Raw genomic sequence first — 11,802 nt, 5'->3', positions numbered from 1 at the left:
TGTGTCCCAGAGTTAGGGGTAGCTCATGTCCTGTTTCCCTCTGTGATTTTTACCACTCATTTTAAGAGATGCTTAAAGAGATGCTCAGTTTCTCTGACTGAGCCAGAGTCAGTCTCTGACTGAGACTGAGCCATCTGGGCGCTCTTCTGTATTTCTCACCGCATCACAATATCACAGGCAAACACACTAAATTAAAGACAGGGTATAGTTTGGACGTGTTTGTTTCTTTTGTTTTTTTTTGTTTTTTTTAGTTTGGACTTTTAAAAATCACCAAATTCCATGCTGGCTTCGAGGCACTTGCTCTAAATATAATAACGCACGCTGGTTAAAGTGAGAGGTAAGCGCCCGTTCCACGCCATCATCACCCAGATCCCATCACTCCTCAGATATCGGAGATGCCACCTGCTGTGAATGCACAAACACAAAGCTTCAGCACAGAACCTAGCAACAAATAAAATGGACTATACACCACATAATTTACGGTGAGGGGTCTGCATCTGAAAGCCAATTAATATATCATATCATAGATTTTTTTTTTTGACAGAAACAACACATGATCACTTCAAAAGATGAAAAAAGAAAAACATTTGACAAAATCCAACCCGCCTTCCTGATGCCTGGGTTCTGGGATCGAGTCCCGCATTGGGCTTCCTGCATGGAGCCTGCGTCTCCCTCTACCTGTGTCTCTGCCTCTCTCTGTGTGTCTCTCATGAAAAATAAAATATTTTTTAAAAAACGTAAGTCGTACACTACACAAGAAAACAAAGAATACGTTTGTGATTTGAGGGTCAGAGACATAACCAAAAGCACGAGAAACGAGAAACGGCCCACTCATAACTGGTAAACCAGACCGGCTGCTCTGAGAAATCCCCAGTAAGAAAGGAAAGCACGAGCTGCACACACAGGAACAGCCACACGTCGTAGCAGCAAGCGTCCTGTGTACAAAGACCACAAAAAGCCTTCAAATTCATAGTAAGAAAACAATTCAAGGGATCCCTGGGTGGCGCAGCGGTTTAGCGCCTGCCTTTGGCCCAGGGCGCGATCCTGGAGACCCGGGATCGAATCCCACATCGGGCTCCCGGTGCATGGAGCCTGCTTCTCCCTCTGCCTGTGTCTCTGCCTCTCTCTCTCTCTCTCTGTGACTATCATAAATAAAAAAAAAAAAAAAGAAAAGAAAACAATTCAATGTTTTTAAGAAATGGACAGGGGCAGCCCCGCCGCCTGCAGCCCAGGGCGTGATCCTGGAGACCCGGGATCAAGTCCCACGTCGGGCTCTCTGTGTGGTGCCTGCTTCTCCCTCTGCCTGTCTCTGCCTCTCCCTCTCTCTCTCTCTCTGCCTCTATGAATAAATAAAATCTTAAAAAAAAAAATGGACAAAAAACTCGGACACGTCGCCAGAGTGGGGATGCTGATGGTACAGCAGTGAAACAGCCCAACGCTGACACTGGGGACACGACAGGTGTGGACCAGCGTGAGCTGGCACACGGGGCCGGCGTGGCCGCTGAGGGCCACCTGGCCAGTCTTAGACCCTGGCACACGCACTAACCCCTGCGTCTCACCCTTTACCCTAGAGAAAGGAAGACCTACGTTCCCATGAAAACCTGTACGTCCAAGTCCACAGCGGTTCCCTCCACGGTCTGGAGGGACAAGCCCACTGTTCTCAACAGGTGCTCCGTGTGGCGTGGAACACGGCGCGGGGCGGATGAGGCCTGGCAGCCCCCCGGGGGCCCACACAGGCCACTCCTCATACACCACACCCTGGCGGCGAAACCACAGCGACCGCCGGCCCGCAAGAACGAGGCCACGATGGGACGGGTCGGCCCGGGCCAGCCCAACGGCGACCAGGCACACTGAAGGAAGGAGACTCCCCCTAGAAGAGTCTGGAAGGTGGGAGGGGGCTCGGGGAGGACCCTGCCCTGCTGCCCACATGAGGCGTCCGTGTCCCCCCTCCCCGCACCAGCCGATGCCTGACTTCCTCCGTGGGACTTGTACTTGCACGCAGAGCAGTCCCTCCTGCGTTTCCACCTGGCCCTACCATTCCCAAAGAAACCCAGTCTGCTGGCATCATGACGGGCTGTTTTGCTCTCAAGCCTGGCCTGGTGGCGCTCAATAGGTCGGCACAAACTGCATGCCCCAGGGTCAACCTCGCCGTGTTACTTTAATATATTTAAATGCAGTGAGTGGCCAGGGAAGGCGTCAGCTGGTCCAGCTGCAAAGCTGGGGCATGCCTGGGGGGTGAGCAGCAGAGGGCCCTCCCTGGGAGGCATCAGCTTGCTCAGAGCACTGGGAGTGCAGAGGAGCCCCGGGGTCGCAGAGGGGGGCAGGCAGGAGTGCCAGGCCCCTGGGGTCCCCAGAGGCAGGTAGGGAACTGCTGGAGTGCTGGGAGCTGGGAGGGACGCCAGTGACCCGCCATCCCCAGAACGGGGACCTGCCTTCTGGGAAGGGGACCTTGGACGAACCAACGCAGAGACAGGAGGCCAGGCTGGGAGGTGGGGGCAGTGGGGCAAGTCCTCTCCCCACCCCTAGCTCCCTACTTCTGTGCCCCGCCATCCGCCATCTGTCTGCAGATGCCAGCAGTGGCCCCAAGGACTCCTGGTGGGAAAGAGCTCCAGGTCCCAGCCCCTTTCTTGGGTCCGGGAGGCCACCATACGCCACCTCTGGCCCTGCAGCCCGCCCACCGCACACATGGTGCTGTTCCCGTCCCCACAGGCCCAGGGTCACACAGCCATGATGCCCCTCTGTGCCTAGTGATACCCTGCAGCTTATGGGGCCCTGGGGCCCTGGTATGGCCTCTGGTAGAAGCAGGCAGCGCTCTCCCAGGCACCAGTGGCATATTCAGAACACAGCTTGGTTGCTTCCACGTGCTCATTTCATTTCATCAGACTGGAAGTGGGAGAGGGGAGAGGGAAGAGGGGTGTTGGGGGGGAGGAGGGTGGGCAGGACCTGGGGCCCACGGGGCCTGGGTCAGGGAGCAGGACCCCACATAGCTGGGGCTCCCAGTCAGGGGCCAGAGGGCATGGGGGGGCTGGGTCTCTTCTCCCTGGAGCCCACAGGGCCTGGCTTGCTGGAGCTGAGCGGAGCAGAGCGGGCAGGGGGATAGGTTCAGGCATTTCTCTGCTCCGGGGGAAGGTACTCAAGGCCCAGGTGCCTAAATATGTCTTCCTCCGAAGCTGCGTGGAAAAGCATCTTCTGCAACAGGAGTGGGGGTGTTAATGCCTGGGAGCCCCCCACCCCACTGTGCTGGCTTCCTTGAGAAGGGTGGGGGGGTGGGGGGGGAGGGGAGGGGGAGGGGAGGGGGAGGGGAGGGGAGGGGGAGGGGAAGGGCACTGGAGCCCAGCAGGCTCCTCTCCCAGGCATCCCTCGCCAGGCATCTCCTCCCCAGCTGGCTCCTCCTCCAGGGCATCCCTCCCCAGGCATCCCCCCAGCAGGCTCCTCCCCCCACATCCTCCCCCAGTAGGCTACCCCCCAGCAGGGTCCTCCCCCAGGCATCCTCCCCCCACAACACACCTGCTCTGGATCAAAAAGCCCGCAGCTGTTCAGCCACAGCCCCCTCTCCTTCCGGCAGAAGCGGCGCAGCTCCCTCTGGAAGTGCTGTGGGGAGAGCAGGAGTGGCAGCACCGCTCACGTGCCCCAGGCCTGCCCCGCAGCACGCACCCTACCTTGGAGCCTGTCCAGCCCAGCAGAGCGAAGGGGAGCCGGCTGATGGGGACCGCCACCAGGTCCACCCGCACAGCCTTCCGGGTGGGGCAGGGCCCCTGGGTGCTCCCCACAGGCACCCCTGAGGGCTGCGGCAGGCCGAGAATGCAGAAAGTCCTCTCAAAGGCATCCATGGGGTGGCTCTGGCGGGGCGGGGGCTCGGCGTGTCCGCAGCCGCCTCGATGGTGCTGCTGGTACAGGACGAGGCCCTGCGGGGACAGCAGGCACGGCGGCCACCGTGGCATGGGGCTGGGGGCCAGGAGCCAGGGCCAGGCCGCACACTCGGGACAGGCCTGGGAGCCCCTCACCTGCTTCTCCAGGCACTGCATCACTCTGGGCAGCAGCCCCGCCTCCCGGCCCTCCTGGGGGTGGCTGATGAGCAAGTCCACGTCGTGGCCCTGCAACTTCCCCCTGAGGGGGTCCGGTCTGAGCTGCGGGCCGCCCTGGGGCTGTAGCTTCGGTGTCCTCCCGAGTCCTGCTGGTGGGGAAGGCCCTCCCTCCGTGGCTGGCCTCTGGTGCCTTTGCAGGGGAGGACCAGGGCCATGGCTGCGATGCCAGATCCCTCACCTCCGGAAGCCGCCAGCCAGCGTCACAGTGGCCCCAGGCAGGACGGGTGCCACAGCTGCCTTCACCAGCTGCATCAGCGCCTCGGCGTCGGGCCGCTGGACCGGGGTGCTCAGGTCCTGGTAGTGCTGGAGCCCTGAGGACAGCACAGCTCTCCTGACCTTCCAGGCCCCACCAGCTCGCGCTCTCCACCGCCCCTCCTCCCTTTTCCGGAGCAAACTCTCCCTTGGAGGGGCCTGTAGATTCACATGCAGCAGCTGAAGGGAAAGCCAGAGGCCCCCTGTGCCCCTGTCCGGTTCTCCCACCAGCAGCACCCGGCCCGGCAGGATGCTGAGAGGGATGCAGCCACAATGCACCCTTTGAGTGCCTCGGTTTCCCATCCATAAAAGGGACCAGAAGGTGATAAAGACGTGGAGGTGGCGGCTGTGCACTCAGGGAGCCCCTCACTGGGCCCTGGGCCCTCTCAGCACCTGCATGAAGGTGGCGGGGGACGGGGAGGGGGGGAGTGAGGACGTCTGCTTCTGCACTTAGGAGAGGCCCGAGGGGTGGGGCCACAGCCCTTGGCAGTGTGGGCTCTCAGTAAGTGCTGCTGGCGGTTCCCTCTTCACCACGGCAGGGGAGAGGCGGCTAAGCAGCACCAGTGGTGACACTGCCCGATGTTCCACTGGACACAGGATTCCATGAGTCTCAACCCCCTCCAGCCTGAGAGAAGATGCTCGATGAAGTGGTGGGTGCGGGGCTGTGGGACACCTTGGGCAGGCCCCCAACCCCGGCCACATGGAGAGAACAGAATGCGATAACACCCGCTACCCGCTGGCTCGCACGGAGGAACTCACAGACCCCGTGCTTCACAGCGAACTGAGCCTCAGAGAAGTCGACCTGCCTAGTAAGTGGCTGAGACAGGCCTCAACCCAGAGCTGACAAGCTCTCAGGTGCCACCTGCTACGAGCAGGCCCCGTCCTTAACCTCTCCCGTCACACAGTTCCCTGTGCCATCAGTAGGCGTGCCAGGACACCAGCCCCACAGAGCACAGGCTGATCGGACACAGCCTTCCCTTTCTGGAATCAGGAGTAAAAGGCCCAGGCCTGGCCCTGGTCCAAGTCCAACCAGGAGGTGAGAAGGTCTCAGCAGCCACGGTGCTGTCCCTGTCCACTACGAAAGGGCTGCAATGGATCTGGACCCCACTAGGTGGGAACCAGGAAGCCCAGCTGAGGGGCCTGCGTGCCACCAGGGCCCCGGGGCCCCATCCTTTCTGAGGCTCACCTGCTTTCTGCTGCTGGGTCAGCCTCTGGGGCTGCTCCTGGAGGCTGTCCAGGGTCCGCAGCCCTTCCTGGTACCACCGGTCAGCAGTCTTTACCCCAACGCCGAAGATCCCCGTGAAAAGCTGTTTGGGGGATGAGTACAGCATGGTCAGGAGGAAGCACAGGCTGGAGCTGGAGTCACTGCCTGGCCACAGGGAACCACACCACAGGAACTACCTCTCATCAGGGTGGCTGGCCCCACACGACTCTCCCACAAAGGGTGGGCGCACACCTCAGTGCCAGCAAGTCACCTCTTTCCTTGCCAGCCACGGCAGAGGTAGGCACCTGCCCCAGCCAATCCCCTCCCTGGAAATTTTTGGAAGCAAAACAGAAGGTCAGGTCTGTGCAGTGGTGGAGGCTGTAACCCAGGGAAGGGGAGCCTCCTATGGCCAGGTCTCTGTGGGTGGAGGCAGCCAGCGTGCAGATAGGAGGAGGAACCTGGTGGCATTGGGGGCCGCGAGCCCTGCCCATCTTGGGCTATGCTGGCCATCGCCGCCTCCCTCCTCTAAACCAGGAGCTCGGGTCCCGACAGAAACCATGCTCAGAACAACCTAACCATGCTGACGACAATAAACTCCTAACTCTCAATCTCCTCTCTATGGGTCTGGGCACCCGCTCGGCACCTACCTGGGACCCTCCGTCCTTCATATGTGGCTCCCTCTCTGAAGCCCCTGTTGGCCCTCACGACATTCTGGGCCACCTCCCAGAGCCTGCTGACCCTCCCTACCAGGGAAGCCCCACGCCCCCAACGGGGGCTGACCGGACAGGTGTCAGAGCAGCGTGACTGAGGTGGCCAGAGACTCTGGTTCACCAGGTCAGCAGTGGCAGGAACAGTGGAAGGTGTGCTGTGACACAGGCAGGGCGACAAGCAGGGTGTGAGATCACAGGGAGGCAGGGCAAGGATGAGCACCCCATAGACTCAAGTGTTTCCATGACCCTCCAGAAGGTTAAGTTCCGTCCGGTAGGCTGTGTTTAAGGTGCTGGAGCATACGATACACTGGAGCATATTCCACTGATGGTCCAATGAGAACAGATGGTGCTGAGCGATCGACAAAATTCCCTGTGCTAAACCCCAGCTTCTCCTTGCCCATCCCGGCTTGGCTGCCTCGCGCATATCGGGTGTCAGCCTAGCTGCCACTCCTTGGCGAGACCTTCTCTGACCCCTGGGCGCCCCTGCTCAGCTCCTGGATGGGGTTGGAACCGTGCTGTCATCTGGGGGAGGCTAGTGGGCTCCAGGTCCCTGCTGGGCTCCCCACTGCACATACCTTCATAACTTTATTTTTTTTTTAATTTTTATTTATTTATGATAGTCACACACAGAGGGGGGGGGGGACACAGGCAGAGGGAGAAGCAGGCTCCATGCACCAGGAGCCCGACGTGGGATTCGATCCCGGGTCTCCAGGATCGCGCCCTGGGCCAAAGGCAGGCGCCAAACCGCTGCGCCACCCAGGGATCCCAGCACATACCTTCATGGTTTGGTACCGCTCCGAGAGCCGGACTCTCTCTACCTCCTCACACACTCCCTGTTCCAGAAGCTCCTAGGGACAAGGCACAGGTCTCAGCCTGACTGCAGACCAGAGCTGGGCCCCTGGGACCAGGCGGCTGCATCCCTGCAGGGCCCCGGGAGGCAGCAGTGCTCCTGGCCTCACAGCCCCGGGGTCTGGAGAACACAAATGACCAGGCCTGGGACGTGTAAACCGTTGCTTTTCAAGACATAGCTGGTCTATTCAATGGGACTTCATTCAAAAGCTTAGCTGACTTCAAGAGTCTGTTTGGGGCCGCACGTACTCCTCCAGTGGTGAGTGTGCCATCAGCTGGTCTGGCTTCACAGGACACATCAAGGATGTCATATCTTGGATCCTTAAATACTTTCTATTTTAAAAAGAAATGCTCCAAGGCAGGGGTTCCCTCCACCATCGCAGACGGCGGGGCCGATGCCCACGCTGCCAGCGACCAGTCCTGCTGGTCCCTCCCAGCCACCGGGTGTGGGCTGCACTTACAGAGGAGGACTCGGAGGGTGGCTGGCCCCAGCTGGAAGCCAGCCTCCATAGGCACTCAGCCTCTGACCACCTGTGTCATGACCCCCAGGCCACCTCTGGCCTGCATTCCTGATCCACCCCTTAACTGTACTGAGCACCTACCTGGACGACCCTGCGGGAGTGTTCCCCAAAGTGTGGCAGCCCCTGCAGCTGGCTCAGGGCCGTGACCGGGCTTGGAAGGGCCTTGAGCACTGCGGCTGCCCTACGGAAGGAGAGGAAGCGGCCCTCGCTGCCCTCAAAGCCTGCGGCCTCCGCCAGCATCTCCAGAGCCTCCTGCAGGGAGAGGCTGTTAGTGAAGGGCAAGGGTGCCTCACTCCCCACCCTCTAGCTCTCAGTCACCTGTCCCCAGGCTGGCACGGGCCTGCTCCCACCCCAGGGATGCTGGGAACCCAAGGCTCACAGAGAGGCTGCTATTGTGGTGTGTGAGGGGTGTGGGCCGCTGGCAGGCATAGGGCAGCATCCTCGCTGGGCAGGGCAGCCCTTTCCTGGGCGCAGCCACCTGTGGACAGGCCATACAGAGGCCACTCGGAGGCTGCCCCCAGACCCTGGCCTCTGATAGGGACAGGAAGCACAGAGGCAGCCCTGCCCTGCCGAGCTGGCTGAGGAGGGGCTCTTCCCCCAGAGCAGTACAGATGCCACCTGCTGACTCTCACAGAGGACTGTCCCTGTCGCTGCGCACAATGCACGTGCTCCACCTCCCGAACCCTGCCAATCATGCACCAGCAGCGCACGTCATCCCCACCTCACAGACGGGGATATGGGCTGGGGGCCCACAGGTGGAGCCAGGGCAGCACCGCGGGCAGCCCGACTCTGAGCCCACCCCTGCATCCCCTGGCTCTGCATGCCCAGGAAGCGCTGACCGGGGGGCAGAGTCCACAGACCCACAGCACCCCGAGGACAGCCTCCTGCTGGTCCTGGCGCTCTCTCACCTGGGGTTACTGTCTTACTACTTGAGCAAGAAAGGCCTGAAAATGCTAAAAACAAGTGGACCCCAGGAGCTTACACCAATGACAGGAGCAGAAACCAGGAGGGCCTGGCCTCCCAGGGCCCCTGTGGTCTGCACTACCCCTACCCCTCGCCTTACCTGAAGCCAACATGTCGCCCGTCCCACCGAGCCACAGCCGGCACCCAGCCACCCAGCTTACCTCCAGGCGGTGCCGGCACTCCACGGGTACCGGCTGCCCGGCTGCCATGCTTTCTGTGAACCAGCTTATGTCCAGCAGTGCCGGGCGGGAGCATCGCTGGGGAGAGGCTGCGGCCGCCCTGTGCTCCTGCCAGTGGCTGGCCTCCTCTGCTGAGGTCTGTTCCATCACCACGTGTGTCACCTCAGAGCTGGGCAGGGAGAGAAGTGAAGGCCAGAGGTCCCTATCCACCCTGCTCCGTGCCACCAGGCCTTCACTTACTGTCCCCTCTGCCTGGCGGGCACCCCTTCTCGCAGATGGACACCCCTGCAATCCCAGCCCCCACAGAGCTGCGGTTCTCTGCTCTAGCTGTGATCACAGGCCCAGCCCACGCTTCTGCTAACTTGTCTGTTTTCCTCTCCCCTGGCCCCCGAGAAAGGAGTTCCTTAGGGGGCAGGACCAAGGGGCCTTCATCTGAGTGCTGGACCCAGCCTGCTTGGGTTTGAACCCCAGATCTGCCACATACATGCGGTGAGCCCTTGGGCGGGTCACTTCTCTGTGCCCTGATTTCCTCCCTTTTAAAGCAGATTAACAGTACCTCTACTGTGTAGCATGGTTACAATGATTAAACAAGCTAATAAACAAAAGGGCTTAGACAGCACACAGCACACTGAACTTTTCCAAGCGGGTCTAACCATGGGGAATGGTTGAATGAATGAGTGAGTGAAAGAACGAATGAGCGGCAGGGCGAGCAGCTGGGGCACTGGCCCCTGGTTTGTTTGCTCTTTCATCTTCAAACCTAAGGGAACCCATTTCCTTAACCTCAGCAGTGTCTCTGTGGCTGATATTTGACGATCTTGGAGCCTCACTCCCATCACTGTCTCAGCCAGGAGGAGAGAGGGCAGTTTGGCTAACAGGGCAGCAAGATGGGTTCACCTAGGGCAGAAGGCCGTGAGCCAGGGGGCCCTCAGCCACCGCACACACCCGCCTCGGTCTTCAGGAAGCCTCTGGTAGGTTCTCTCCTTGTCCTACAAAGCACTTCTGGCCGAGGCGCTAGCACACTTTTATGGAAGAGGGTATTGAGAGAAAAGCCACAGAAGCATGAAGTGCCAAGGTTAACCTGGACTCCAAAGTCTCAGGTGCCCCTCTGCCCTGGGGGTCAGCTGCCAGGTGAGTCATTTTGGATTTCAATGGTCTGAACTGAAAAGAAACACCACTTGTGAAAGTGGCTGGTAACTTGCAAAGTTCTGAGCAGGGCACTTTGTACTGAGGCCCTCAAACCCACAGCCAGGGGGTGGGGCCTGCCGGCGAGGCCACACCCACAGAGTCCCCCGTGAGCGCCGCCCCCAGGTGCCCCCCCCCCCCCCGCGGAAGACGCTCCAGGCAGGTGCCCGCCTCCCGCCCCGTCCCCCGCCCCGAGGCCGCAAGGTTCTCCTCCAGCGCGCACCTGTAGGCATCCAGGACCCGGAAGCCCTTGGAGAGCGCCAGGCGCGTGAGGAAGGCCCGGCGGCTGCGGCCCATGTGTGGCTCGGCCAGGTAGATGGCGACGCCGGGGAAGCGCGCCTCGGAGGAGGCAGGGTCGCCGGGGGCCCCGACCTGCGCTCGCCGCCGCTTCGGGAGCATCCTGTCTCGGCCGCGGGCAGGCGCCGGAAAAGGCACGCGGAAATCGGAAGAAAGGCGGCGAAGGCCGCTGGAAGGGGAAGCGGCACCTGGGGGTCCCGGCGAGCAGGCCTCCCCCATGCAAATCAGGCCGCTCCGGGCCCGCCGGCGCTCCCCGGGATCCCGTCGGCGCGGCGCCCAGGTTCCATGCAAATAGCGCCGGAGGACACGCCTTATATGCAAATGTCGTGGAGGGGCTGGGAAGTGCGCCGGCGCGGGGCGAGCGGGGCGGACCGGGCGGGGCCGGGGTGGAGCCAGTGAGCGCGGGGCGGGGCCGGGGCGGGATGGAGCCAGTGAGGGCGGGGGTGGGCCCGGGGCGGGATGGAGCCAGTGGGGCGGGGCCGGGGCGGGATGGAGCCAGTGAGTGCGGGGGCGGGGCCGGGGCCGGGGCGGGATGGAGCCAGTGAGGGCGGGGGCGGGGCCGGGGCGGAGGCAGTGAGCGCGGGGGCGGGGCCGGGACGGAGGCAGTGAGCGCGGGGGCGGAGCCAGTGAGGGCGGGGGGGCGGAGCCAGCTGGGGGGGTGGAGGCAGTGAGCGCGGGGGCGGAGTCAAGGCGGAGCCAGTGAGCGCGGGGCGAGGCCGGGCCGGGGCGGAGCCAGTGAGCGCGGGGGCGGGGCCGGGCCGGGGCGGAGCCAGTGAGCGCGGGGGCGGGGCCGGGCCGGGGCGGAGCCAGTGAGCGCGGGGGCGGGGCCGGGGCGGAGCCGGGGCGGAGCCAGTGAGTGCGGGAGCGGGGCCGGGTGGAGTGGAGCCCGTGAGCGCGGGGGCGGGGCCGGGGCGGGGCGGAGCCAGTGAGCGCGGGGGCGGCGGCGGCGGCGGCGGCGGCGGGGGGTGGCGTGGGTCCCCGCAGAGGTGCTGTGCAGTGACGGGAAAGTCATGGGGACCCGCGGGGGCGGGTGGGAGCAGGAGGTTGGAACGGGCTGGGCTGGTCTTCCCGTGGGTGGTGTGGGTACCACTGGCTGGCCGTTTGGAAAAATAGAAGCTGGCTTCCTCTGTCAGTCCACAAGAGCAGAATAAAATCCAGATGGATGAAACATCCACATCCAAGAGGAAGCAAACTCGTCCTGGAAAGTGGACGGATGTTTTATGGTCAATCGCAATAATCCTGGAGAAGTGGAAGAAGAGAATGGCAGACATGACCGTATGCAAATTGAAAATGTGATAAAATTTAAAATTAAAAGGCAGGCAGGGGAGGAGGGGGGAGTGTGTGATGTATTTTGAAATTGTCGAATTCCTGTCATTGTGAAACTGTCCACAGATGAATAAGAAAAAGACAATGAGGGCAGCCCGGGTGGCTCAGCGATTTAGCTCCGCCTTCAACCCAGGGCGTGATCCCGGAGTCCCGGGATCAAGTCCCAGGTTGGGCTCCCTGCATGGAGCCTGCTTCTCCCTCTGCCTGTGTCTCTGCCTCTCTCTTTCAGTCTGT

General features: G+C 61.8%; 1 protein-coding gene across 12 annotated transcripts; it reads right to left on the bottom strand.

The window, feature by feature from the left end:
• Window positions 1–226: 226 nt before the first annotated feature.
• On the bottom strand, window positions 227–10,594 carry POLM (DNA polymerase mu). Of its 12 annotated transcripts, none has more exons than XR_003233412.2 (11): window positions 10,169–10,565; window positions 8,746–8,932; window positions 8,001–8,099; window positions 7,703–7,873; window positions 7,028–7,099; window positions 5,524–5,644; window positions 4,264–4,396; window positions 4,005–4,171; window positions 3,660–3,905; window positions 3,508–3,591; window positions 227–405 (listed from the first exon to the last, which is right to left on the bottom strand). XR_003233412.2 is itself a non-coding variant. In XM_025988352.2 (11 exons), the coding sequence occupies exons 1-11, from the start codon at window positions 10,459–10,461 to the stop codon at window positions 3,103–3,105; spliced, it is 1,596 nt and encodes a 531-aa protein (XP_025844137.1). In that variant the 5' UTR covers window positions 10,462–10,566; the 3' UTR covers window positions 2,852–3,102. The 12 variants fall into 12 exon arrangements, 9 of the variants coding, with proteins under 9 accessions (XP_025844136.1, XP_025844140.1, XP_025844135.1 ...); XM_025988352.2 differs by lacking the exon at window positions 227–405 and adding an exon at window positions 2,852–3,189 and having other exon boundaries at window positions 4,005–4,107; window positions 10,169–10,566; XR_003233411.2 differs by having other exon boundaries at window positions 3,660–4,171; window positions 10,169–10,566.
• Between the last annotated feature and the right edge of the window lie 1,208 nt (window positions 10,595–11,802).

Source organism: Vulpes vulpes, chromosome 7 (assembly GCF_048418805.1).
Source record: "Vulpes vulpes isolate BD-2025 chromosome 7, VulVul3, whole genome shotgun sequence".
NCBI classification, from domain to species: domain Eukaryota; kingdom Metazoa; phylum Chordata; class Mammalia; order Carnivora; family Canidae; genus Vulpes; species Vulpes vulpes.
This window is presented reverse-complemented; position numbering and strand designations above follow the sequence as displayed.